This window comes from Miniopterus natalensis, chromosome 21 (genome assembly GCF_054644295.1).
Source record: "Miniopterus natalensis isolate mMinNat1 chromosome 21, mMinNat1.hap1, whole genome shotgun sequence".
Classification (NCBI taxonomy): Eukaryota; Metazoa; Chordata; class Mammalia; order Chiroptera; family Miniopteridae; genus Miniopterus; species Miniopterus natalensis.
The window spans coordinates 17,196,631-17,221,428 of record NC_142101.1 but is presented as its reverse complement, the minus strand read 5'-3'; the positions used below and the strand labels follow the sequence as shown (position 1 = coordinate 17,221,428).

General features: G+C 43.1%; 1 protein-coding gene across 1 annotated transcript in view; it reads left to right on the top strand.

Moving 5' to 3' along the window:
- The window catches only part of BRINP3 (BMP/retinoic acid inducible neural specific 3), a 134,814-nt gene that overhangs the window by 61,216 nt on the left and 48,800 nt on the right, over positions 1–24,798 (top strand). Inside the window, exons 4-6 of the mRNA XM_087828839.1 lie at positions 6,282–6,472; positions 18,912–19,017; positions 21,793–22,029. Coding sequence (XP_087684965.1) covers positions 6,282–6,472; positions 18,912–19,017; positions 21,793–22,029 — 534 coding nt within the window. The remainder of the gene's footprint in view (positions 1–6,281; positions 6,473–18,911; positions 19,018–21,792; positions 22,030–24,798) is intronic.

Sequence of the window (24,798 nt, the reverse complement as noted above, 5' to 3'; positions counted from 1 at the left end):
AAAGCTTTGGATAGCAGATTGGAAGCCTTAAATGGGATATTTTATGATAGATAAAGCCAGTCATTGAATTCTTCCTATAGGGAAAATAAATTACTAAAAAAAAAAACCCCTTCTTTAATATATATCATTTCCCCCATTTATTTCACCTTATAGCTTCCAGACTATTTGTCAGTATAGAAACTCAGCCTGCTTGTCTTCGGATAATGATTCCTAAACCCCATCACTGCTAAATATATAAAATAAGCTGCTCAATTTGCAGGATCGATCTTGGAAAAGATTGCTCTCCTGGGATATAGGGATTCCTAGCTAAGGGATATATTTCACGACTGTTTTTATAATAAATTTAATTATGATAAATAAATGACAAATCTGGAAATAAAAGTGTATCTGTGTGTACTGAATGCAGACATGCAAAAAAAGAAAAAAGTTAATAGTAAAAAAAAAAAAGACAAAATCGGGGGGTCACTTGGGAGAGAAAAGGGTGTCCCCTAAAAGGCGGCAGGCTGAGTTCCGGGTCCATAGAAAAGTAGTAAAGAAGGTGGGGACCAAGAAATTCATTTAACATTTTACGAAAATGTCATCGCAGGCATTTCTGATGATTTTAAAGGCGGCCTGGTTCTCACCCCAGAACCGCAGGAACCTGCCTAAGAGTCGGGGGCGCAGCCCTGAGCCCCCCGGCGTGACTCCCGAGTGGGGCCTGGTCCCCGCAGCCCCGCGGGCGCAGCCAGGAGCGCGGGGACCGCAACAGCAGGGCGGGTGGAACCCCTTCCCTGGAAGAGGCGCGCAGGAAACACTGCTCTTTCCCTGATAGAAATACCTTTAAAAACTGGGCCCAAAAATTCTTCTAGGAGCCGACAGATTAACATATTGATTCGTCCATTTTTACAGCTTTGAAAGATATTTTTTCGTTTTGAGCAACTTGAGGACGAGTCCAGGGGGCCCCTGCTTTTGAATATGGAGCTTTAAAAGCCATAGTTACATTTTTAGGGAAAACAGTTATAATTTTCTTTACCGGTGAGTGTTCTGAAAGCTTTTTCAAGTGCTTCTGATGAGAATGTTTCTTGTGGTTGCCATATCGCTCAGTTTAAGCATTTCTTCAGATATTCCGTTTTTTTTAAACGCAGACCCTGTTTTCTTCACTGATGCAATGAGAAAATGCACGATCGATGACCAGCATAGTGTTAACTTACGAGGCTAGTTATTTAAAATAACGAAAATACCCTCAGTGACAGGATAGTGTGCCAGTCACCGAGCCCGCATAACTTATTTAGCCCCAAAGTATTAGCGGGTGGCTTGTGTGTGTATCTCCTTCAAAGAGAGAACAGAATTCAGAAGTCAGGTGGTAAGACACCAGATGGATTGAGTATCAATTAGATTTTTTTTTTTCTATTTTCTTGCATCCCCAGAAGTGTAAGAAATGTAAATATTCTCATTTAATTTCAGAGGGACGCAATTCTCACTTATCTCTGTGTGAATTACATGCCGTGCAAAGTATCCGCAGATTTTAAGTCCGTGTCATGTACCAGCTTCTTTCAAAATCGACTCGGGCCTGTCTTTCTCACTTCTGCTTGGGCGCCTCTTAGGAAGCACAGGTGTCTTTTATTTTAACTTAAGAGTAACCCAGTTAAGGAAGCAAACCTGTCAAAAATATATGCAATTTATTTCGCAGGCAGATATGAATACTTTTTGAAAATGCATGGAACTGTTTCCTCCATGAGGATGAATATTCTGTTTTAAGAAAAAGAACTGAAAGGAAAAGAAATATTTTCTGAAGCTTCATATCCCAGGAAATCATTAAAGTAATGACACTGACGGGGCAAAAAGACTGCCATGCTGGTGTTTAAAACCGAATATTTCCTCATAGGATTTAAGATTAATTATATGGGTTCCTTCTTCTGTTTCTCTCTCTGTCTCTCTTTTTCAAGGTCTCTCTCTCATCTTTATCCCTCAAGTTTCTCTGGTAAACAAAATGAAAAGGTTGAGATGAAAGCAATCCTGTTAATTAACTTGTAATCATTTATAAAGCAGTTACTGACTCAGTGGACTTGAACCCATTTATGCAAATAATAGTCAGATAACAAAGAAGAAAATGAGATGAAAATCGCTACGTCAGTTGATCTTAGTAATGAGATTCCTGGCCACTAATTCAAAGGATGGACGTTCGGTTTTAGGGTATTACAAGTCTGATTATATATATTTTTTGTGCTCCTTCACAGCACTTTGCGAAGGCAGGTAAAGGCCCTGCCCACTGGTTGGACAGGTCGGGATCCATGAATCGGGGTCCCCACGTCAACCAGGTCTCTGGGTGACTTGTATGCACATCCAGCTTTGAACAGCCCTGTTTAGAGTTTCTCTCTAAATTCAGAGTGTTCTCAAGGGCTCCAGAAATCTCCCTTCCAAGAATCCGTCTTACCCAAAATAATAGCAGGAACCTGTTCACCCCACATAAAAATGCTCCCTGTAGCGCTGCTGGTCAGCAGCTCCAGACTGGAAGCACCTTCGTTTCAGCTCGCTCGGGGTAGATTCCTTTCCTCTAACCTTGGAGCTATTTATTTCCAATTTCTTCCCCCCCCCCCCCATGTTATTGTTCCATAGAGAGTAATGCGGTATGTGGGCGGTTTCGTCTAGAAATTGTTCAGATGTATTGGAGAGGTTACTGCTAATAATCATAAGATCAGTTTTCCTTTGGGGTGTTTTGCAAAACATGTTTTCTTTCCAAAGCTGGGTAAGGCCAGCTATTTCCTTCCCCTAACATCTCGCAGATGCCAGTTGGTGTTACGCCAACGTGTCTGTTTTTTACGGTCTTTATGTACTTGGCTCTGCTCCTGGTCGGCAGCCTCTTTTTCTAAGCCTGCCTCCCCCCCATTATGTCTATTTGTTGTTAAAACAGCCTTATTTTCTATAACACTATCTTAGTGGAAAGATAGGTATTATCAGGACGAGTACCTTTTAACGTATTAAGCTAAGGAAGGCTGGTCATCGGTAGCAGGAGCAAAGCAAACACTGTGGGGACTGAAATATAATTTCACAAGGAAAGCGGTGCCCAAAATAACCAAAGACTTTAGTTCAAGGGACAATCCGATCTGCCTTTACTGAAAATAGAATAACATTTCTAAACTAAAAGGACACATCGAAAGTAAAACCTACAATTAGATTTAAGCTATGTTTGCAGTGGTTATTTCTGTACAAAGGATCTCTACTCAAATAGCGGTTCTTTATAAGTCAAACTCACACAAAAGAAAAACAGATATTCACAGGGACATCCTCAAGTGAAAGGACTTTGAAAGACCAGGAAGACATCTGCCGTAAATGTACTTCTTTTTTTTTTTTCCTGGGTGGAACGGTAAATATTATAGGTCAGTAGACTAATCCAAGGCCAACCTATAAGAGTTAGCTTCATTGCAATTAAAGAAAAAAAAATCTCTGTGGGTTGTAACTATAAGAGTAACTGTGTATTTCTAGTGCTATATATTTTGACTGTGAATCCTGTGATTCTCTTTGGTGCCTCCTCTTTGGAACATGCAGTCCCCCTGGCAAAACAACGGCTTAACATTGCCATGGCTCCCAAACCTTGCCCTAGGTCATGTGGCCCATGGACCTGGGCGTCTTCCTTTCCAACACCCAGGCTGAAGGAAATCAGTCCTGAACAGCCCATGGTTCCCTACGATGGGCCTTGATCCATGTGCACACATGTGCATCCATGATGGTGCAGGAAATAATTGCAAAAAATAACTTGTTCCCTCACCCACTGCGTTCCTACCCTAGCTTTTTGGAGAACTTGACCTCTCTCATCAATATCTACATACAGGACAATGTAAATTGAGAAAACCCAAGTGAAAAGATAACACTATGGAAGTTCTGTAGTTTCTGTTTCTCGTGGACACAGTATAGAAAGATAAATTGAAACTATGACAGAGAAATACATAATTGTGAGGCCCACAGCATATCAAATGTACTTCATCCCTTCCCATGAACCGATCATAGGATAACACTGAAGCCATGATTTAAAAATATATATATATATATCTTTATTGATTTCAGAGAGAGGAAGGAAGAGGGAGAGAGAGAGAGAGAAACATCAATGATGAGAGTCATTGACCGGCTGCCTCCCGCACGCCCCTGACTGGGGATCGAGCCCCCAACCCGGGCCTGTGCCCTGACCTGGAATCGAACCATGATCTCCTGGATCCTAGGGTGATGCTCAACCACTGAGCCACGCTGGCTGGGCTAAAGTCATGATTTATTTATTTTTTGGTCCTGTTTCTCACTCTGTGGGAAAACATCCTTCAATATGTACATTTAACGTCCATAAACCACCACAGTATTTTAGTTGTAAGAGACACAGCTGCGTGATTTCTACGTGGAATAATCACATCATTTTATATCCACGATCATTAATCTTTTTCACTTTCTAACAGACTCAAAATGTCGAACGGTTGTCAAAAATCACATTTAATTTTGCCAAAACATGCGGATGCCCTTTGGAGCTCATGTCATGCTTTTCAGCTACAGCTGGCTTAAAAATACGGATAAAAATGACATCCGAACAAAAATGTTTTAGTTGATTAAATAATATCTCAGGTTTCAAATCTGAATATTGTGTGGTTTATGTAGAATTCTTATATCCTTTGGGGACCCAATACTTGAGAGAGATTTACAGTTAAAGCTGAGAATGCATCCATCTTTCTCTGAAACTGTAAAAGTCTCAAAGGCTGCGAAGGCCATCAGCATCACAAAAGCATGATAGTTGTGTATGATTAAAAAAGAAAACAGATCTCTTGGAGAAAATAAATGAGCTTACTTTTCCATTATACGGAGTGGCCTTGTCTGAGCGTCTTAGATATTTAACAATACCTGCTAACTTACCCATCCCTCCTCTCTCCTTTGGCTTTTTGCTTTTAGGTGTTCCCATAAAAGCTACTTATCACACACCTACCCTAATGCTGTTGCTAATTTGACCCACTCATTCATATTTTTAAGGGATTTTTTCCCCCTTTTTTTTAGCTGTTCTAGTGAGTCTGCCTGGTTTTCGCTATGCAGGTTGGGGTCCAGATACAAACAGAGGATGTGACCTTTCAGAAATAATGTCGTTCACACCTTACTTCTGATATCAGTGGACCTGATGTCTTGCAGGAAAGCACGAGCTGGTACTTAGGATTGGAGAGTCGCCTAGGCTATGTCATTTTAAAATGGGTATTATTTGGCCCTGGCCGGTCACTCCGTTGGTTAGTGTGTTGTCCTGATAGACCAAGGTTGAGGGTTCAAACCCCCCCCCCCCAGTCAGGACACATAAGAATCAACTAATCCATAAATAAATGGAACAACAAATTGATCTCTCTCTCTCTGTATTAAAAAAAAAATCAATAAAATGGGTCTTATTTTAATTTGGAGAAGAAATACAGACTGTTCTTCTCCTAGAAAATCTGACTGGGGGTTTTATAGAACTGGCGCGTCAGTTTGTGAAATAGGCACAATGCCACCCAAGCAGATGGATCCCCGAAAGAACCGGAACAGGCCTCCAGCCTGACAGTTATGTGCTAGAGGGACATCCAGGAAGACGGAGGCCTGGGGACGGCTGGTTCTTCATGTTCAACGTAAATGATGACGATTTTTTTTTTTTTTGTCAACATTGGAACTCCGAAAACTGCAGCTTAGTTATAATATACTTTGAAGTTCACCCTGGAGAATTCATTGTCAGCACCTAAAGCTTCCATGGGGGGTAGTGATCGCCATAGAGCGTAACGCACAGTATTTCAATATATGCCCTTTGTAGGCAGCCTCTGAATTTAACCTGTACACTCACGTAACTGTATGTTTTCTCTGCATTTTAAAGGTATAATTGAAAACTGCTCATGTTTATTAATGTGAATGGTCGTGTTTACATTTGCCATGTGGATCTGTGGCAAACTTTTCCCATTATAATTTTATATTGTGCGCCCCACATAAGCTCATTTTACATATTTTCTTAATTTGCTTTCGGGCCATATGAGTGATAGGTAGCCTAACCTATATCAGGAATTCAATAAAAGCTAGGCCCATTGTTCCCCAAATGCTAGCGCTTCAGCGGGGACTGTTCTATATGGATCGACAGCCGTCAGCATCCCAGGCACTGTTCTAGGCACAAGGGGAAAACACGCCCAAACAGCAGAAAAGTACAAGGCCTTGCCCGTTGGTTGTTTATCATTTTTGTTTCATTGTGTCTGTCATTTCCTCACCTGCAGGTAATTGGAAAATTGGATTTTAAGTGGGAAATGGAATAATGGTCCCTATATTCAATGCAGGAGAGGAGTCACTCACAATTTTTGTGGACAAGCGGAAGCTGAGCAGAGGATCTGAAGGTAGCGATTCCAGCGCCAACAGCTCTTCGGTCACCCTGGAGACGCTGCACCAACTCGCCGCCTCCTATTTCATCGACAGGGACAGCACCCTGCGGAGGCTTCACCACATCCAGATCGCGTCCACTGCCATTAAGGTGCGTGTGAGTCCCCCTCGGTTCGCGTCCTGCCATTACTTGTCCTATCTCTAACATCCATCTCTAATTTTTGGCATGTCCCGCTGATTTAAACAACTGTGTTCTGAAATTATTTTAACTTTCCCTCTTGTCCTGAGTTATGTAATGTATTTAAGATACAATTGTGTGTGTCTTTAAAAAAAAAAAAAAAATATATATATATATATATATATATATCTTCATTGATTTCAAAGAGGAAGAGAGAGGGAGAGAGAGACAGAAACATCAATGATGAGAGTCATTGATCGGCTGCCTCCTGCACCCCCCTACTGGGGATCGAGCCCGCAACCCGGGCCTGTGCCCTGACCGGGAATCGAACCAGGATCTCCTGGTTGATGCTCAACCACTGAGCCACGCCAGCCGGTCCAATTGTGTGTGTCTTGATGTAATTTTTTTTTTTTTAACTTGATGATTTGGGTCAAGGTTCTCCATGGAAAAATATTAATGGAAGTATCCTTGAGTTATATAAGTTTATCCAGGGGTACACAGACTCCCTCACAGAGTGTCCATAGGTAAACTATTGTTTTAATAGCATGGATTTTTTTTCTTGGTAAGTCTTCATATTTTATTTTATGCATTTGAAAACATTATCCTTAGGAGGGGATTTATTAGACTCAAAGTGGTCAATGGCACAAAAATCACTAAGAAAGTGCTGCATTAAGCAGTATTTTCCCCAATGCTTTTAAAGTTAAGTGCAAATATTTGGGGATAAGTTTCTAGAAGTCAACAGACACCATAATCTACAATTAGTGGATAAACTCCACGTATTCACAAAAATCTTATGTTTGTGACTATTTTAAGGTTAACTTTACCAAAACAGGGAAGCCAGAATGAGTTTCTCTCTCTCAAGAGAGAGAGAGAGTGTGTAGTTTCCAAAACAATAGCCTTTTGGACACATTTCTCTGGCAATTTAGGTCAGCACGTATTGTTTTGGCCAACAGCCATCGCAAAACTCACAGACCGAAGAGTTGGCACAGGATGCTAGCGTGATCCCGGACTGGTGAGCGAGAGGAAAACAGAGTACAAAGAACATTTCTTTTTGTTTCAGCTGCAGCATTTCATCATTATTGCAAAAACAGTCCCTTAAATATATCTTATTGCTTTATGAGATTGAAACTAATGTGTGTATTTTTTTTGGTCAGTTAATTAAAAAGTTAGGACTTCAGTATTTGGGAATGCTCGGTGAAATTAGCCCAAGAAGTAGCTTTTGTGGTGATGCACAGGAGAGGATAGAGGTGGTGTAGGAATATCTTTAGCTTAAGGGCTACGCCAATAATACTACCCGTCTTCAATACTGGTAGTAGATGCGGTTGGTTAAGAGCGTCCTGTAGATATAGATTGCACATTTATAGTTTACTTCTGACTGTAAGATTTAAGTTATACTGGGTGACCAAGTATATAAGTAGTAGTTATGCAGTAGAGATTAAAATGTAGCCAGCGTGAAAGATGTTTAAGTTAATTTAAAAGCATTGTAAGGTGGAATATTGTTAGAGATATTTACCTTGAGGTTGCTGGGGAGAAATGGATTTTTTTTCAGAAATCAATTTCAGTGATATAAACAAGAACTTAGAGTGTATTTTCTAATAGAAGACATCATTGCTGTAAGTGTGTTTATTATATGGCTATTGATTTTTTCTGCTCAGCGCCAAGTGGAATTATACAATAGAGTTTTTGGTACACATACGGAGGAAGAAATATTCACTCACAGTTCATGTGAAGACTTACTGGGTATTTGTATGTATTCTTGTCTCACACAAAGGAACTGGGATCACAGAAGGCATGTGTTTTAATGGTGGAAAGGACTGTCTGTGTGCGTTGTTCTTAGGCCCTGGTGATGCTACTAGTGACGATGAGGCTTCAGGAAGCTTTCATTGAACTGTGTGGTGGAAATGAGACCGAAGGAAAGTGGCTTTTCTGAGTAATCTAAGGACAGCTCCGGGGCAGAGAAAGGAGTAACCTGGGATGCGGGAGCACGAGAGCTGCTGGCAACGGGCTCGGCCCATTAACCGTGGAGAGGAGCCCGGGGCGCAGAATGGAAACGTTTGAAAGCGTGTGTCCAGGGGCCGGGGACGGGAAAAGTGGGGCTTTAGACAGGGAGAGGAAACAGAGGAGAGCGTGGGAATGATACCGGGATGGATGGTGAAGAGCAGTCACTTATAACCGTGTTTCGGTCCAACACTGGCTGTGTTTGCAGCGGTTGCCCCCCAAGATTATAACGGAGCAGGATTCCCCATCGCCTAGGGATGCTGGAGGCATCGTAAAGTCTCAGCACAACGTGTTGCTCTCGGGTTTGCGGTGACGCTGGTGTAAACACGCCTGCTGAGCTGCCAGTCGCACAAAAGCACAGCGCGTGCGACTCCAGGCGTGGGCGATGCCATCTAGGCGTGCGTCACACTGCGGTCCCAGGACAAGATCGCCGAGGGACGCGTTTCTCAGGACCTGTCCCCGCTGTGCAGGGGAACAGGGACGGACACACACCTGGTGCTGTAGCTGAGAGGAAAGGGAACTGAAGTATGTCCCCCTGGCAACAGCCTGGCTAAGAATATAGTCACAGAAGCACGAAGGGAGCGCAGGAAGGGTGGTGAGGAATTGGGCAGAGAGAGGGGAGCGCAACCAGGCTCTCGGGATTTAGCTCAGGACTGAGTGGGGTTCTCTCCTGAGTCAGTCATAATTTTAAATGCCTGGTGATTCTCTGGCCTGGGGTCAGCTGCAGCCTGGCCTGTCGTGGGAGCTCCAGGGAATGTTCTGCGCTAGGGTGTGGGGTCCATGCGCACTTGACGGGGCCCCTTGGATCGCACACATACCTTCATGTGCTTGTGGGTTGTCCTAGGGAGAGATTCCCTTGTTTTCATTAGTTATCAAACATGCCCCTACTGTCCTAAACTGATTACATTTTACTCATGTCCCAAAGGTCTCCCTAGTCTGTATCTTTCATTTATTCATTTAAAAAATACATATGTTCATTCATTAACCACTCACACACTCCTTTGTTTGAATAACAGCATGAACTTTGGAGCCAGAAGACTTGAGTAAATCCCGTGGTCATTAGTCATGAGACCTTGGAAAATTAAAACACTCAACTTCTCCCTGACTTAGGTTCTTAGGTTCCTCATCTGTAGAATGAATATCCTATTGATCTGCATTGAGGGCCAAACGAGTGAATATGTGAAGAACTCTGAGAGCAACGCTTGGCCTGAAAAAGCGCTGTAAAGGGTCAGCTATTCGTATTTGATGGGTAGTTATCAAGCGTTTATTTTCTTCCAAGAAGTAGCTTATTTGTCTCCCAGTCTCTCCATCCAGAGCTCAGTACAAGATAGGAACTCAATAAATGCTAATTGAAATTAAATGAACCTAACCCAGCAGGAGCAGGATTGATGATGTCGCAGCTTTCCGACGCTCAGCAACCCCGGAGTTTCCGATTTCTAAAGTGAGCTAAGTGCTTGCACGTGTGGGCGCCCAGACAGCTTTGGAAGTTTCGCAGGCTCCCCAACAGGCTTTTATCTTCAAACCCACTTCTTCCTTCTGCGCCTCTCGGTAGCAGAATTACAGCTCTTCAGGTAAGCAGGACGGAAGTACCTTTATTACCGGCAGCTGGTATTTCACAAACTCAATAAAATGCATCCAACAAGTACGTGTTGGGTGTCACCAGGCACAACGCCACACGCTCGGTGCGCTGCAGGCACTTCAAGGAGGAGGGGACCCTGCCCCCGACCTTTCCACCTTAGTTACACGGGTGGGACTTTCTAGTTCTGCTGTGTTGGGACCCTGATGCTTTGGAGAACGTTGGTGTGAAATACAGAATAATTATACAAGAAAAGGGCAACAGTGCGTTCTTCTGAAAAATAAGCTGTTTCCAAAGGACGGTACCAAAGGGCAGGCCGCTCGTAAGAACTAAAAACAGTACAATAATCCACTTACTGGAATTCACGGAAACCCACTGACCCTGAGACGAAGGCCCGCTTTCTGGTGAATTTGTGTATCTCTGCCCCTAGTCACTGGGAGGCTGTGGGGAAAAGTGGTTTGGACCACATTACAAAACCCTTCCTTCCAGATTTCAGGAAATTAAAATAATTCGGGGGACCTCAAACCCTGACAACCTTTTCTTTGCGTTTCAATTTCCGCCTGGGTTGTTATCATTAATTACGGATCCTGAGATGATTAGGTCAAGGTGTTCTCGGCTTGCCTTTTATCTTGTTAACAAAGCTCTCGTTTTTTCATGACTCTGGGAGATAAGGGACAGTTTGACCTCTCCCTTCTTAAATTATAGCAATTTTTAACTCACTAGAAAAAATGAGGAAAACCCTAGGAAAGGTCATCTTCCAAATAAACTTTTCATTGAGTTTGCAGTTTTGGGGGGTGGAAAAAAAGATGATATAAGGAAAGAAGTGACCTCTGTACCAGCTGTCAGTTTAATTCAGTAAAGGGAGAGCATTGCCGGTAAATAATTGTGCATTTGAGGTCATTTTTATTACTAGAAATATTGAAATATAAATTATGTCGACTATCAACCATCAACAATATCTTGACAACTCCTGAATATGTACTTTCATTCCCACCCTCAAACCCAAGTCCCTCTAATTTTTCCAGTAACCTAAAATGTTTTCCTCTTGTTTATCAATTTTTATCAAATCCTGGGTGGCTAGAAATAAACCCTTTTCTTGCCATTCTGTACGTTTTTTCTGGCTACCTGGTCGGGCGGTGGGTCCTGTGGATCCCTCCGCTCCGACCCCTTCCTCGCAGGCCCCGCTGGGGCCCGGGTCGGGCGCTTCTCACTGTGGAGCCGCCTGGCTGCTCCCGCCCTCGCTGGATCCCCTTCCAGATGCGGCCTGCATGGCGTCCCCCCAAAATCCTCTGCAGCCCTTTCCCGGTCCACCCTCCCAGGTTGCTGGACGCTTCGAACGTTTCTTATTTCCTTGTGTCTAACGCTCTGAGATCACAGTGCCTGGGATTGAACGGTGCAGTGTCTCGGACCCTTTCCTGTTCAGCCCTTTCTACACTGGCCTGAGCAGCCGTCTAAAGGGGCAGGTTTATCAAATGCCTGGAAACTGGAAAGAAAGTAAACAGGGGCACAAAACCAGCTCAGGAAGCCGGGGGGGTCAGTGAATGCAGAGATGCGGCCTGTGGGGAGTACCCGTGTGCAGCTAAAATAGGAGATTGCGCTTTTCTCTTGAACGGTCTCTAAGTCTTTCATATATTATCCCTACGTCTTAAAACCTGAACGCTTTTTGTCCAGGGAATTAAGGAAGACTGAGCTAGGTTTAAAAAGTCACCCGCGATGTGATATGTCACCCCTAATTTAGTTTATGCCCCTCGTTAGTGGATATTTTCCCCCGTCGCACGGCCTAAGAGTAGCTCCAAGCGCAAGTGATCCCAACTGCCCACAGCGTGCGCTGGGCGCCGCATCTCTGTTTCACATCGCTGCCTTTCTCCGCGGCTGGATCGGAAAAAGTCGAGGTTAAATTACTTTTACATTTTAAAGTGCACTTTAAAGTGCATTAACTTGCTAACATTTCTGCCCTGAAATGCTACCCTAATTTAATATTTGGCCTATATCTTTTTCCTGTCTAACCTGGGCAGAAATCTGAGTTGACCTTAATTGTATTTTCTCTCCTTTTAAACGGCAATCCTCTTTGGCAATTTGTGGACTCAGAAATGGGAAATTTTGTCATTGTGAAAATGATGAGGCATTTTCTTTTAAATGTAGAGGTTTCGCTGAGAACTCTAATAATCCTGTCAGGCTTCAGATATATAGCATTAGTCATGTGTGACTTATGTAAGCAGGAGAGGTTGGGGCCTGTTTTAGTTAGGAGCCTGAGAAATGGACTCTCACCTCCACATAACTCAGAAATGGCTAAAGCAATTTAGTTCAAACTCTCCGACAAGTTCACCTTTGGTCAAAGTTAAAGTTTGAAAAATCTCACTTGGAATGGAATCATGCCCAAGAGAAAATTATGACCTAAAAAGGAGATACAAATTTAAAAAGCATTCCTTTTATATTTCTCACTGACTACATGCTATTTTTACTTAATTTAAAACATTTCCCTTTTTCTGGATGCCTATTTTGATAGAAATCAGTTGCTAGTTATTACAGTTGCTAGTTTTTAAATTTGAAGCATTAATACTTAAATTAGATTTTTATTTCAGTAAGATGAGTGAAGCCATTTAATTACTCTTAGTTGAATTAATAAGATTGGCAATTAAAGCAAAAAGTATACGTAATATGTCATCCTGCAATTGTTAGATACAATCAAATGTCCAGTGCCCCATGCTGGCGAAAAGTTGTCCAGAAGTTTACAAATTACCCAAACAATTTGCTTCCTTGGGGGATGTTTATCTCCCACCTGTGGTGTACCCAGCCCTACTGGGTGTCAGGCCTTTATAAACGAAAATGCCGTGATTTTCAGCCTTGGAGTATTCAGTCCGGTGAGGCAGATAACTGGAAAAAAAGACATAAGATTCCCCCTTCCCTTATGTACTTATTTCATTCATTTGACGTCATCTTAGTGCTGACTCTTAATGATTATCAGTTGCTAAAGAATTTGGATTTATCCTAACTTTTGAGTGTGTGGGTGAAGCCAATTTATTTTTGGGAGGGAAAAAAATAAAAGAAATGACAGTTAAAGTGTTTCTGTAATGGCCAACTGAAACAAGAAATCCACTCTGTCTTTCTAATTATGCCTGAGCCTGTTGCGTTTTAGTGGGATTGCTTATCACTTCTCTCGGGCGCTTGTCTTTTCGGGTGACAAATGGGCGCTTGTCTTATTGGGAGAATATGAAGTCTCAGTGCGACAGTTTCTCTGGGCTGTGCACAGGCATTAGCTGTCTTATTATAAAACGATAACTGAAGCCAGAAGCTTTTGATGTGCTCATGGAATTCAGAAATATTCACCACTTAGGAAACTTCAAAAGGCGACCGTAAAAAGTTTTGCATTTTTAATCAGAAGCAATAAGAAATGTTTTAATAAATAGTTCAGAGGAGTCATCTTAAATGGGGAATTTCAGAGGAGTATAATATAAAATTTTGGTAAAAGTATTTTTTTGGAATAGACTAAACAGTAGGCACTGTGGGGGGGGAGTCATAATACACTATACTGGCACCTAAATTAAAGGAGAAAATTTTAAATATGAATATTATTAAATTTTCAGTACCAGAGAAGCTCTGCCTAACCAGGCGCCTGTCTTGAGTATCCTGTGAGGCAGAGAACTGCCTGGCTGGCATTTGGACAGTGACAGGTTGTCAGGGCCGTGCCTGGTGCGCTCCTAGCCCTGATCCATTGGCAGGACTCTGATCCTCTGCTCTTGTCCTCGGACACAGTGATGGGTGCTGTGACTGCAGCTCCACAGTCCCATCTTCACATTTTTAGTCACTTTGTCAAAAGGAAGCAAAGTAGATAATTCAGTTGATGGGATCATCAGCTCGCAGGGACCCGCTTCACCGAGACTCCAGGTGAGTGCCGATTGGGAAGTATGGCTAGATCTAGAAATATACGGATAAAATAAATTATACAACAGCCACCGACGAAGCGAGCGGCTCTGCGTAGGGGTAACCCTTTGCTCACCCATCCTGGCGACAGACCTGGGTTGCGGACTCAGCCCCTTCAGCTCGATTGTGGGTTAGGGCCTCTGGCGTCTTTGGTGTGTTCGGTCCACTGTCCCCTTGCTTATCCCGTGAAAGGAGACATAAGGCGTCAGGCCTGGGCCACAGCTTGAAGTGGTTGCATCTAGAGGTACAGAAACGGTTTTGGGGAAATAATAGGAGAGCGCAGGGTAAAGAACAGGTGCGTGTCCTTTGTGATTAACAGGATGGGCTGAGGACACCCCCTCTCCCAGTGCTATTTCCTCAGTGACTCTTTATATTAAATTTAGCCTCTCCTGGAACTCCTACCTTCCCATTTTCATTCATGTGGGATAACCGACAACATGGTTGTCAAAAATGATCATAAAACACTATTCGTTTTAATATGATGATTTGCATGAGCTCCAGAAGAACTAGCATTCCTGTTCTGGTCTTGGATCTAGATGTATTTTTGCCATTGCCTTGTAAAGCTTGGGGTCCTTTTAAGTAGATTCAATAACTAAAAGGCACTGTGATGGCAATTCATAGGATAAACAATAAAAGAAAAGAAAAGCGCTCTACATGTTTAGCAACTTCTGCTTGCCTTCATTTCTAAAATAAATATAGTAAACGCTGCCCTGCATAACATTTATTTTTTTATGTGAAGCGACAGAAAAGAACCTGTGGCTCCTGAGTTCGTGAAAATGTGATTTCTTCCGTTCAGGGAAGTGGCATGTGGCCCACAGTGTCAGTAGCAAGTGAGGTGGCTGTCCAGTGACTGTCGCCTGAATGCAGACAGCAGGCCTCAGCCCTGATGGGGTCACAATCTGTATCTGTTGTTTGTAATGCCCCTTGGCAGTGAAGCTCTGCTATTTTCATTATTAATATTGAATGCATCAGAAAACTCTTAGCCAACTCTAGTGTAATAATAAGATCCTGTAAGTTTTTAAAATATATATGTACATACATATATATCTTTATTGATTTCAGAGAGAAGAAGGGAGAGGGGGAGAGAGATAGGAACATCAGTGATGAGAGTCATTGATCGGCTGCCTCCTGCACACCCCTGACCAGGGATTGAGCCCCCAGCCCGGGCACGTGTCCTGACCGGGAATCGAACCGCGATCTCCTGGATCCTCAACCAGGTCGATGCTCTACCACTGAGCCACTTCTGTATTTGAATAGATGCTCAGAGAGCCCATGTGCATTCTTCTGATGGAAGGTGGTTTACGGGGCGTGGAAAACACAGGCCAATCATTGTAACCAAGGCTGCACCATGGGGCAGCTGCGAGTGAAAATTCACCAAGCAGTGGCTCCCCAGGAACGCCTGCCCTGCTGTGTCCCCGAGTCCCACCTGAGCTCCGTCTTTTATGTGACTCTTCTCCAGCCTCACTAGGCTGTGTCACACTCTCCAGCCTGTCAAGCCTGTTTCTCGCCTCTGCTGCTTACGCTTCATACTTATGCTCTTTACTTGTACCTGTTCCGTGGATGTGGGTGCACCCGGCTTAGCATCGCTTGTGGTCACGCTTTTTCCTCGTGGGTCAAGGATGACCGTCCCCCCCGCAGCAGAACCTCTCCATAGCTCTAAAGGTGACACCCCAAGCGACTCCAAGAGTTCAATGATGGGGAATGGAACTGGGAAAACAGTTTTCTGCAAAAAGTCATTTGCATAGATAAATAATTCAACAACGATTCTGCTTTCCATTGAATTAGTATTTGATTTGTTTTTGTACTTTTGATGTGAAAATATGAGTCATCTTGGCATTGATTATATATCATGGACTATTTTAAACTTCCATTAAATTGTTGGAGCGGGTTCAAGAAACATTGACAGTGTCAACTATATTTTAAATCAGGAGATTAATTGTGTCCAATGCACCAAGCACAATGTTTGCTATTGTGTGGAGATGCAAGGACATTTAGCCATGATGGACTCTTGTATTTTTTACTTGAGGACAGAGCGTCTTATAGGTGAATTTGCACTTTTCTCACAAAACTTACTAAGTAACAGAACAATTTTAAAAAAATTAAGGAAGTCTTTGTTACTGAAATGGATTTATATCAATATGACCACTTTATTTTAAATGCTTCTTATATTAACAGTAGAAAAAAATAAAACTATTTTACTTTCTAAAATCCAGTATAGAGTAATATAAGAATGTGTGGGGATTTCTATTTCAAAATGCTAATAAATTAATACTTGGAATAAAAGCCAGTTCCTTTGGCCTTCAATCAAATAGTAACAAGCATTCTTATAGCAATATTTATTGTCCTGACAAGGACTCAAGATACCACACCATTCTCATTGACCTGTACATCAATTAAATCGTGCTTTATTGTGACTTTACTGCGAGAGAGAGACAGAGACAGTGAATGGGACTGAGTCAGACTGATCGAGGCAGGCAAAGTTTCGAAAACTTGAGTGTAGAGATTGGAAAGCCAGTATGACTCTTACGTGGGCATTTGCCTTACGAGTCGGGAGTTCAGGCCCCAGTTCCAGCTCTCGAGGCCCTTGCACGACACCGAGCTAACTGGACGCCCCCCGGGCTCCGGGTCCCTCACGTGCGTAATGCCAGGGTGAGGCTGGGCGATGTTTAGGAACCCACACAGCTGGCCCTGCTGCATTTGCTTCAAGAGGTTCTGAAAGACAGCTTAATGGATAAGCTTAAGTGTCCTTTGCAATAGAGATTTCTAACCACGAATGCAATATTTCCCCACCGTTCTTGAATTCCTGCCACGTGCCGGGTACCGTGTGTAATTCTTGTGAGTGGGGAGTTTACGGTTAACCAAGCAAAGAAGTTAACATAAGCAGATGATGGTGAAGTAATTGTCTAATGGCCACAGTGTAACATAAAGAAAGCTTTAAGGTGAGGTAAATGAGTTAAGGCATTAAAATATCCCGAGGGTTTTAACCTCTTAATTCTTCCTCGCGTACGTTTTCAGTGTTTCATAATCTTGCCAGCGCTAATTGTTTCTTCCGATCCATTTCTTTCAGATAAAAATGATTGTCCCTGCTCAGTCCAGCCCTTTATCATCTCGAGAGTGGCCTCTGTGTCTCCTTGGTGTGGTTTTCCCCTCACACGGCCCCCTCCCTTTCCCTTACCCAGCTCCCTGGGCTCACGTGGGAACCTGATAGACGTTCTGGGCAACGGATACCCCGGCGAGCTAATAGATCCTGTCTCCTGCCCCCCTGGAGCCTGCGCTCTAAGGAGGGGGGCCGTCAGTGGTCATGATCAAAGAGGCATCGAGCAGCAGGTTAGGGGGTGATAACCCCCAGGGAAAAGCAGAGCAGCTCAGGAGGGAAGGAAGCAGCAGTGTTTGGGGGGGGCGCTGGGAGAAGGTGTGTCCCTGTGACCCGAGGTAGTCCAGGCAGCCCCAGGACAGAGGCCTCCCACCAGCAGCCGGAGGGAGGCGCAGGACGGAGCTTAGAAACCGTCGAAGAGCACTCAGGTGGGGCCCAGCAGGCCAGCACCTCCGCAACTAGCGTGGTCCAGGAACATAGAGAAGCCCGGCCGGTGTGGCTCAGCGGTTGAGCACCGACCTAGGACCCAGGAGATCGTGGTTCGAGTCCCGGTCAGGGCACAGGCCCGGGTCGCGGGCTCAGTCCCCAGTCGGGGGCGTGCAGGAGGCAGCCGATCCATGACTCTCATCATTGATGTTTCTCTCTCCCTCTCTCTCTCTCCCTTCCTCTCTCTGAAATCAATAAAGAGATAGATTGAAAGAAAGAAGCCAGTGTGGTTGGGGCAGATGAATCAGGAAAAGATGAGGGGACTTCAGAGAGGAAAGAGGGGGCTGGATAATATGGTGTATTTTGTGGCTTAAAGGGGCTCTGGCTCCTACCCTGAGTGAGATGGGAGCCATGGCGGGTTGTGCGTGCTGGAATGACGTGATCTGAATGATGTTTCCAAATATTCTGGTTGCTGAGAAGAGAATGTTTTGGGTGTTTGTTTTCAGTTACAAAGATTATACAAAATTCCTCTGCTTTAAAATATGTTAGGTTTTAAAAATACATCCTTAGGATAAATGTCTAGTCTCACATAATTGATTAAACTCCTCCTCATCTCCTGACACTACCCATCCCAAGACACCCATGGAGAAATCTGTCTACAATATGGGATTCCATAATTAAGCGCTGAGGCTGTGTGCTGCAAACCATAACTTGACACAAATGGCAAAATAATGCAAGTGGAAATCATTGAGGAATACTTTGTGTGGGTGTTTGAACATGAGCTTAATCTCGAGGATAAATAAAATCAATTAATCACGGGGGCCAGCGGTGGCATGGGGGAGGAATGTGTTGTGTAAGCAAAGACTCAGAATTAAGAAAGTCCGCCTGGGCAGCGAGCGAGGTAAGCTGCCGGGGCGGGGAGCTGGGTAAAGGGGAGCCCCGCAGAAGAGGTTAGACTTCGATGTGACTATCAAAGAGGGGCCATTTGCAGATTTTTTAAGTAGCAGAATAAAATACGAAAATCAGTTTTTAGACAGTAGCCGGGTAGATAGTTCTGATTTATGGAGAAAAAGTGATCCAACAAAAAAACAATTCTTAGATGAGTCAACACTTGCCCTCTGCCTAAAGGATCATGCCCGTCATAGCTCGGGTAAAACCGGTGACCTTCTCTGAGTGATGCTTTTGACCGAAGAGGCTCCCATGGTTTCCCCGGAAGATTTATGCCTGGAATTAAAGACAAAGGGAGTTGCTTGTCTGCTCTCTGCCGTGGATCCGCTCCTAGACCGTCCAGATGTTTGCCGTCGAACATACACCATCCCTGTGTGACAACTGCCCTGAGCCCAGAGAGCCCGGTAAAGTCTGATTTATATAATAAAGTTGATGATTTATTTTGGCAGGTAACAGAAACGCGGACAGGTCCCCTTGGCTGCAGTAACTATGACAACCTAGATTCAGTCAGCTCTGTTCTGGTTCAGAGTCCTGAGAACAAGATTCAGCTGCAAGGTACGTAGGTCAATTTTCATTCACTCCCCGCGAGCCTCGGTGGCAGCTCCCCGGGTGCGGTCGCTTCCCCGTTTGTCACCAGCCGTCTGTGTGTGCGGCACTGAGCTGTTAAAGTCGCGGAAAAAGCCAATTTCCTAAATTTTTAACCGGCGAGGGCATTCCAGACAAGGTGAAGGAAACGTCAAAATTCACTTTACTTCTTAAGTGAAATAATCTATAGCCGCTGAAGATGTGGCGGGCTAGCATTTTGCTGCTTTGCGGCAATGACCGTCTCGGCAAGTGGCATTTCCTCACAGGCCCGAGCTTGGGGTTTTTTCCTAGAGATCCTGGTAAAAGCTCTAACCGTACTTATTTGTAGTGTAACTTGAACTGTTGACATTTTAAATATAAACATATATGGCTGTTAAGGCTGCATTTGTCTTCTGACAAAGAGAGATGTACTTGAGAGCATACTAACAACATTTTAATATTTATATTATCTCCTCTGTAAAGGCAGGTTATTAGGCTAGTAAGTTAGCATCAGTTTTTCTGTTTGAGATAATTTAATAGGGGATTTTTAAAGTAATAAGTTTTAACAGATATATATTGTTTGCGAAGTGCACATTACTTATTCATACAGGCAGGGGAAGGCTGTGAATAAATGTGGACCAATCTGAGGAAGTTCAGAAAAGTCTTTGCAATGGCACTTTGTCGAAATTATTGATTGATTAAAGAGTAATTCTGAGTTCTTTTCTGGTCTGCCTTCTTTAATTCTGAGTTCAGGCTGTATTTACATACTCACTTTTTCATAAAAATGTGTAAAGACTTTAGAAATTCTGCCATTTTTCCTCAACTTCTCAATCTTGAAAAATGTAGCAGCTTTGGTTTATTTAAATTTACCCTCAATAATAAATGAGTGCCGTTCATTTTGAATTGTATAAAAATTGCAAGGAAAGGATTTTAAAACTTTAAATGCTATCCAATTTCTAATGATCAATTTTAGATGTAAAGTCACTGAAATATTTCTCTAAGTAGAAATGCAAATATACCAATGTTTCTTAAAATTCACTGCTGCTCACTTTCTTTTTACATGCATGGATTAATTTTGCATCAATATGGACTTTCACCAGATAGGGCAAGAAATGTTTATATCAAATATATGTTCATTTCAATTCATTATTAAAATGTATTTATTGGCACAGTTCATTGATTTTTACTGTTTAGGAATCACTGTGCTCAGGTTTCAGAATATTCTGTTATAAACACAAAACTTCAACCACTTCTCTGTCTTAAAAAAAAAAAAGGAGCACATGAAGCAACACTTCCCTTTCATAAATAACTATTTTCCAATTCATGTAGTTTCTGCACCTCTGTCCAGTTATCATGATGATTCACCCTTTCAACCTCGCCCTTAATAACAGACCTTTACTGCTTCACTTTAAAAAGAATGCACAGCGTTCACTCATCTGGAACAGCGTTATCATAAATATATTTCTTTTGAGGGTATAAAAAATATGGCTTATAATATGTGGCATTTGGAAAAACTGGTGTTTCCAAAGAATTTTTTTATCAAGGTCCTACCATAGGCCTTTGTGTCTTTCATAGTTTGTAATTTAGTTGGTTGGTTGGATGAATGGGTGGATGGGTGGATGGGTGGATGGAGGGAGGGAGGGAGGGAGGGAGGGAGGGAGGGAGGGAGGGAGGGAGGGAGGGATGGATGGATGGTGGACAGAAGGATGGAAGATGGATGGACAGATGGATGGATGGAGGATTGATGGATGGATATAAATAGATATACATGATATAGTTGATAGATAAATGATAGATAGATAGATAGATAGATAGATAGATAGATAGATAGATAGATGACATGTGTACATGTTGTGCTGTGTTGTGTTGGATTGTGTTGTGCTTTGATTTTAAGCCCAAGGTGAAGCATTAGAATCAGTGTTTGGTCCTTTGGGAATCTTCTGAATTCAGATGTATTACGGAGAGGAGTCCGGAACTATGAGTTTATCAATATCAACCTTCTTCTTTGAAGCCCTGACTCCTGGGGAAGAAAACGAATTGCTCCTGAAGCAGCATTTCACCGGAGCAAAGAGAGCGTCCATGAGAATCGCTGCGGGCATCAGCATCAGGCAACACGGTTAGGACAGGGCGCCCCGACTTAGCCACCTCTGTGAGAATCGGCACTCAGAAATGAGGCGGCAGAGCTGCACGGAACATTCATTTTGACTGAAAACAAATGAAATTGAGTAATTTCTGGCAGTGAGGGAGCTGGGTTGACTTGTTTGTTTGACCTTGAGATCCGGCTTTGCACCGTGAGGTTACAACCCACCGTGTTATGATATTTACGTAGATGCGGGACCATAGTCTGAAAGTAAAATGAAAATGCTGGAAACTATTGGAAATCAAGTGGTGGAAAATAAATGCCTGCTTCCCTTTTCAAAGGTAGACGGGCTCCATCTAGACGATTAAAAAATAACCAAATATTCTAATCAAATAAGTCAGAGAGCTGATCAAATAAACTTAAAAATCAAAATCAGACCATCCGAAGGATTAAACACGTCTGTAATTTCTGGGATTCTCGCACAGCGCACGGAGTCAGCATATGGTGGAAAGAATGATAAATACTTGCAGTTTCGTGTACTTAGATCATTTTCTAGTGATCGTTTCTCATATGCATCAATCCATAAGTTGATATACTGCGTTTTTCCCTTTTTTGACTCCTGTAAGTATGTAGTACCCTTTTTTTCTTTATCAAAATAAACGTGTTTGCTGTGTTTTTCCTGCAAGGCCTGCAAGTTCTCCTCCCCGACTATCTTCAGGAGCGTTTTGTCCAGGCAGCTCTGAGCTACATCGCCTGCAATTCCGAGGGAGAGTTCATCTGCAAGGACAATGACTGCTGGTGTCAGTGTGGACCCAAGTTCCCAGAATGCAACTGCCCCTCCATGGACATCCAGGCCATGGAAGAGAGCCTGCTGCGAATAACCGAGACCTGGAAATCCTACAACAGCGACTTTGAGGAGTCAGGTAAGGCCTCGGTTTTAACCCGACGCTCAGCCCCGCCGAGTGGATTACTGTACTGAAAAGACCACGTTGCCCACTTGGAAGAACGATGACATTCTTTTATTATTTTTTAAAATACATTTTTATTGATTTCAGAGAGAGAAAAAGAGAGAGAAACATCAATGATGAGAGAGAATCATGGATCGGCTGCCTCCTGCTCGCCCCCTGCTGGGGATCAAGCCGGCAACCTGGGCCTGTGCCCTGACCTGGAATCGAACCTCGACCTCCTGGTTCATAGGTCAACACTCAACCACTGAGGCTCGCTGGCCAGGCAGAGCAATGACATTCTTGGAAGGGACTTTACTTAACTATTATTATTTCAAATGGACATATGGATTGATTTTATTAATAGTTATTCAGTATTTCATCCAAAACATATATGGTGCTTTGTGTATTGCCATGTACTATTGGCACTGGAACCTACCCCGCTTTTGAGCTGATGGATTAGTCACTTTTTGCTTTCCTCAGTAGAAGAACTGATCAGGTGAGATCTCTGACGCCTGGCAGGATGTTTTCCAGTGGTCCCTGAGGTTTACATTTGAGACAAAATGCAGAGGGACTTGCTCTGTGTCTTTATTACGCTGATATGACCTCGTGCCTGTGCGCCTTTGTTTAACTCCTTATTTTTTAATCACATTTAGATCGATTTTGATTTGATAGTGTTTCTGGGTTTGGGTTTTTGTTCTTTTGGAATGACCCACCTGGAGTGGTTTGGGTATGGAGGCAGTGGAAAGAGAACAGTAAGTCGTCGCTGGCTCTTATGTGAATTGCTGGAAGTGGATTGCAATCGCTTTTCATGGTTAAGTCTAATTTCAAAGGAAACAGAGGGACCCCACTTTGCCATGTGTCTGGAAGAGAAGACAATCCAGTGTGTCGGCGAACAGCCGAAGTGTCAGCCATTGTTGGTTTTTCAGAAATAGGCAACTAAAAATGTCATGTTCCGTATCCCTTAACCATACAATCTTAGGTGGGAATATAGGCTTTGCTCCTGCTGTCTGACCTTCTAGAGTCAGGGAAAGGAGATGTAAACGATATTGTTTTATGAACTTCAACACATTCAGTCCACTGAAACCATCACCACTGTTTCTGTCCAAACTAAGTAGCTGAACATCAGATAAGCGAACTTCATTGGTAACAAGCCAGGTGATCATTAGCAAGTCATTTAATCTCTTAAAACTCCGGCTCCCTCATTTGTCATTCAGTTACCTTTAGACTAGAAGAACTAGGTATAAAATTCTCATTCAAAATTCACCATCACACATAATATTGCATCCTTCTGGGTGAAGCTCTTTGGCAATCGTGTGCTTATATTTATAACCTAACTGTTTGATAGGGATTGGTAATTAGAATATAGGGGCACAGGAAAGAAAATAAGCTTTTTGTAATATCAAATCTCTAGTGATGAGTCTTGCAATATCCAGGTATGTTTTAATTTACTGTGATAATCGCTCATCGGCTCTACCATAATTTATGGATATTCCCAGCGTGAGACGGTGTTCAGCTTCCATACTAATATATCAAAAGCACTTTGGTTCTCGCTGCGGTTTGCTCCCATTGGCCAGCGTGTCCCCTGCGATTCATCAACGCCTGGCTGTATCGTACCGAATGTATTATGAACATCACCTTTGCCTTTACCAAATTTTATCCTGTACTTCAATTAATTTCCTAACATCATCTGAGGGAAGATGACTGTAGAGTGTCAGGCAGGTATTTTATGCGAGGATCCCTGGTGTAGCTCCCGAGGGCCTTCTCCAGCCGCCTCTCCCTGCTCCAGCGGCCTGATGGATTTCCGTCCCTAGATCAGGGCCGTCGTCCCAACCGTCTGAAAAGGGTTCGACGTTTTCTTGAGGGCAGAGGACAGCAGGTGTCTTGTCATCATCACATAGAAACTAGTCAGCTGGGCTGTATTTAGTAGTCACGTTGTACATCGAGATATCCATTGATTGATGAGTGACATCAAATACGTGCTCGGCCAGGCGTCGCCCAGGCTCATTTAATCTACCTGATCCCCGGCCTCTTGGAAGGTCACAGGAGCTGTGCTTGATCTTTTCAACAGGCATATCCAGAGACACAGTGCAAAGAACCGAAAATACTTTGCCTCTGTGACGTTTTCTTGTTTTGTTTTGTCTTTATCTAGGGAACGTGAGGGATCCCTGTGGGTCTTTTTTTCCCGTCACTCAGACCTGAATAAGAACATTAGAGATAAGGCCGCGGATGATACAGATGCACCAGAGCGCAGAGACCCGGTGCTTTGTCCATCAGTTTGAATTAATTTATTGTGAAAAGTTGCCTCTGTATATATATGATTGTTCTAAAGCTATGATGGTCTGTATTTATCAGAACTCATAATTTGGTCAGCTATCCAGGTTAGCTGGAAACAAATCATTCAACACTTTGATTCTGCATCATAAAAATAACACAAATGGGGACTTTCTTCAGTGTTTTAATGTTAGATTTTTTATGAAGACACCGACTGTGGTGAAGGGAGATTAATAAATAATACCGTATATCCAGAGAATTTTCCCTTGCCGCCGTGTAGTCCGTTTTAGGAGAATATGTGTACACACGTGACATATAGACACAAACAGTACTAGGGTGACACCTTTAGCAATGCACACAGCATCGCCATGGGGCTAAGTGGCCTGTCACCAAGAGTCTCATTTAATTTTTGTTATCTCGCTGCTACGACTTAACAGTAGCCGTGACGGGGAAATAGGCCTTCCGTTGGCAAGG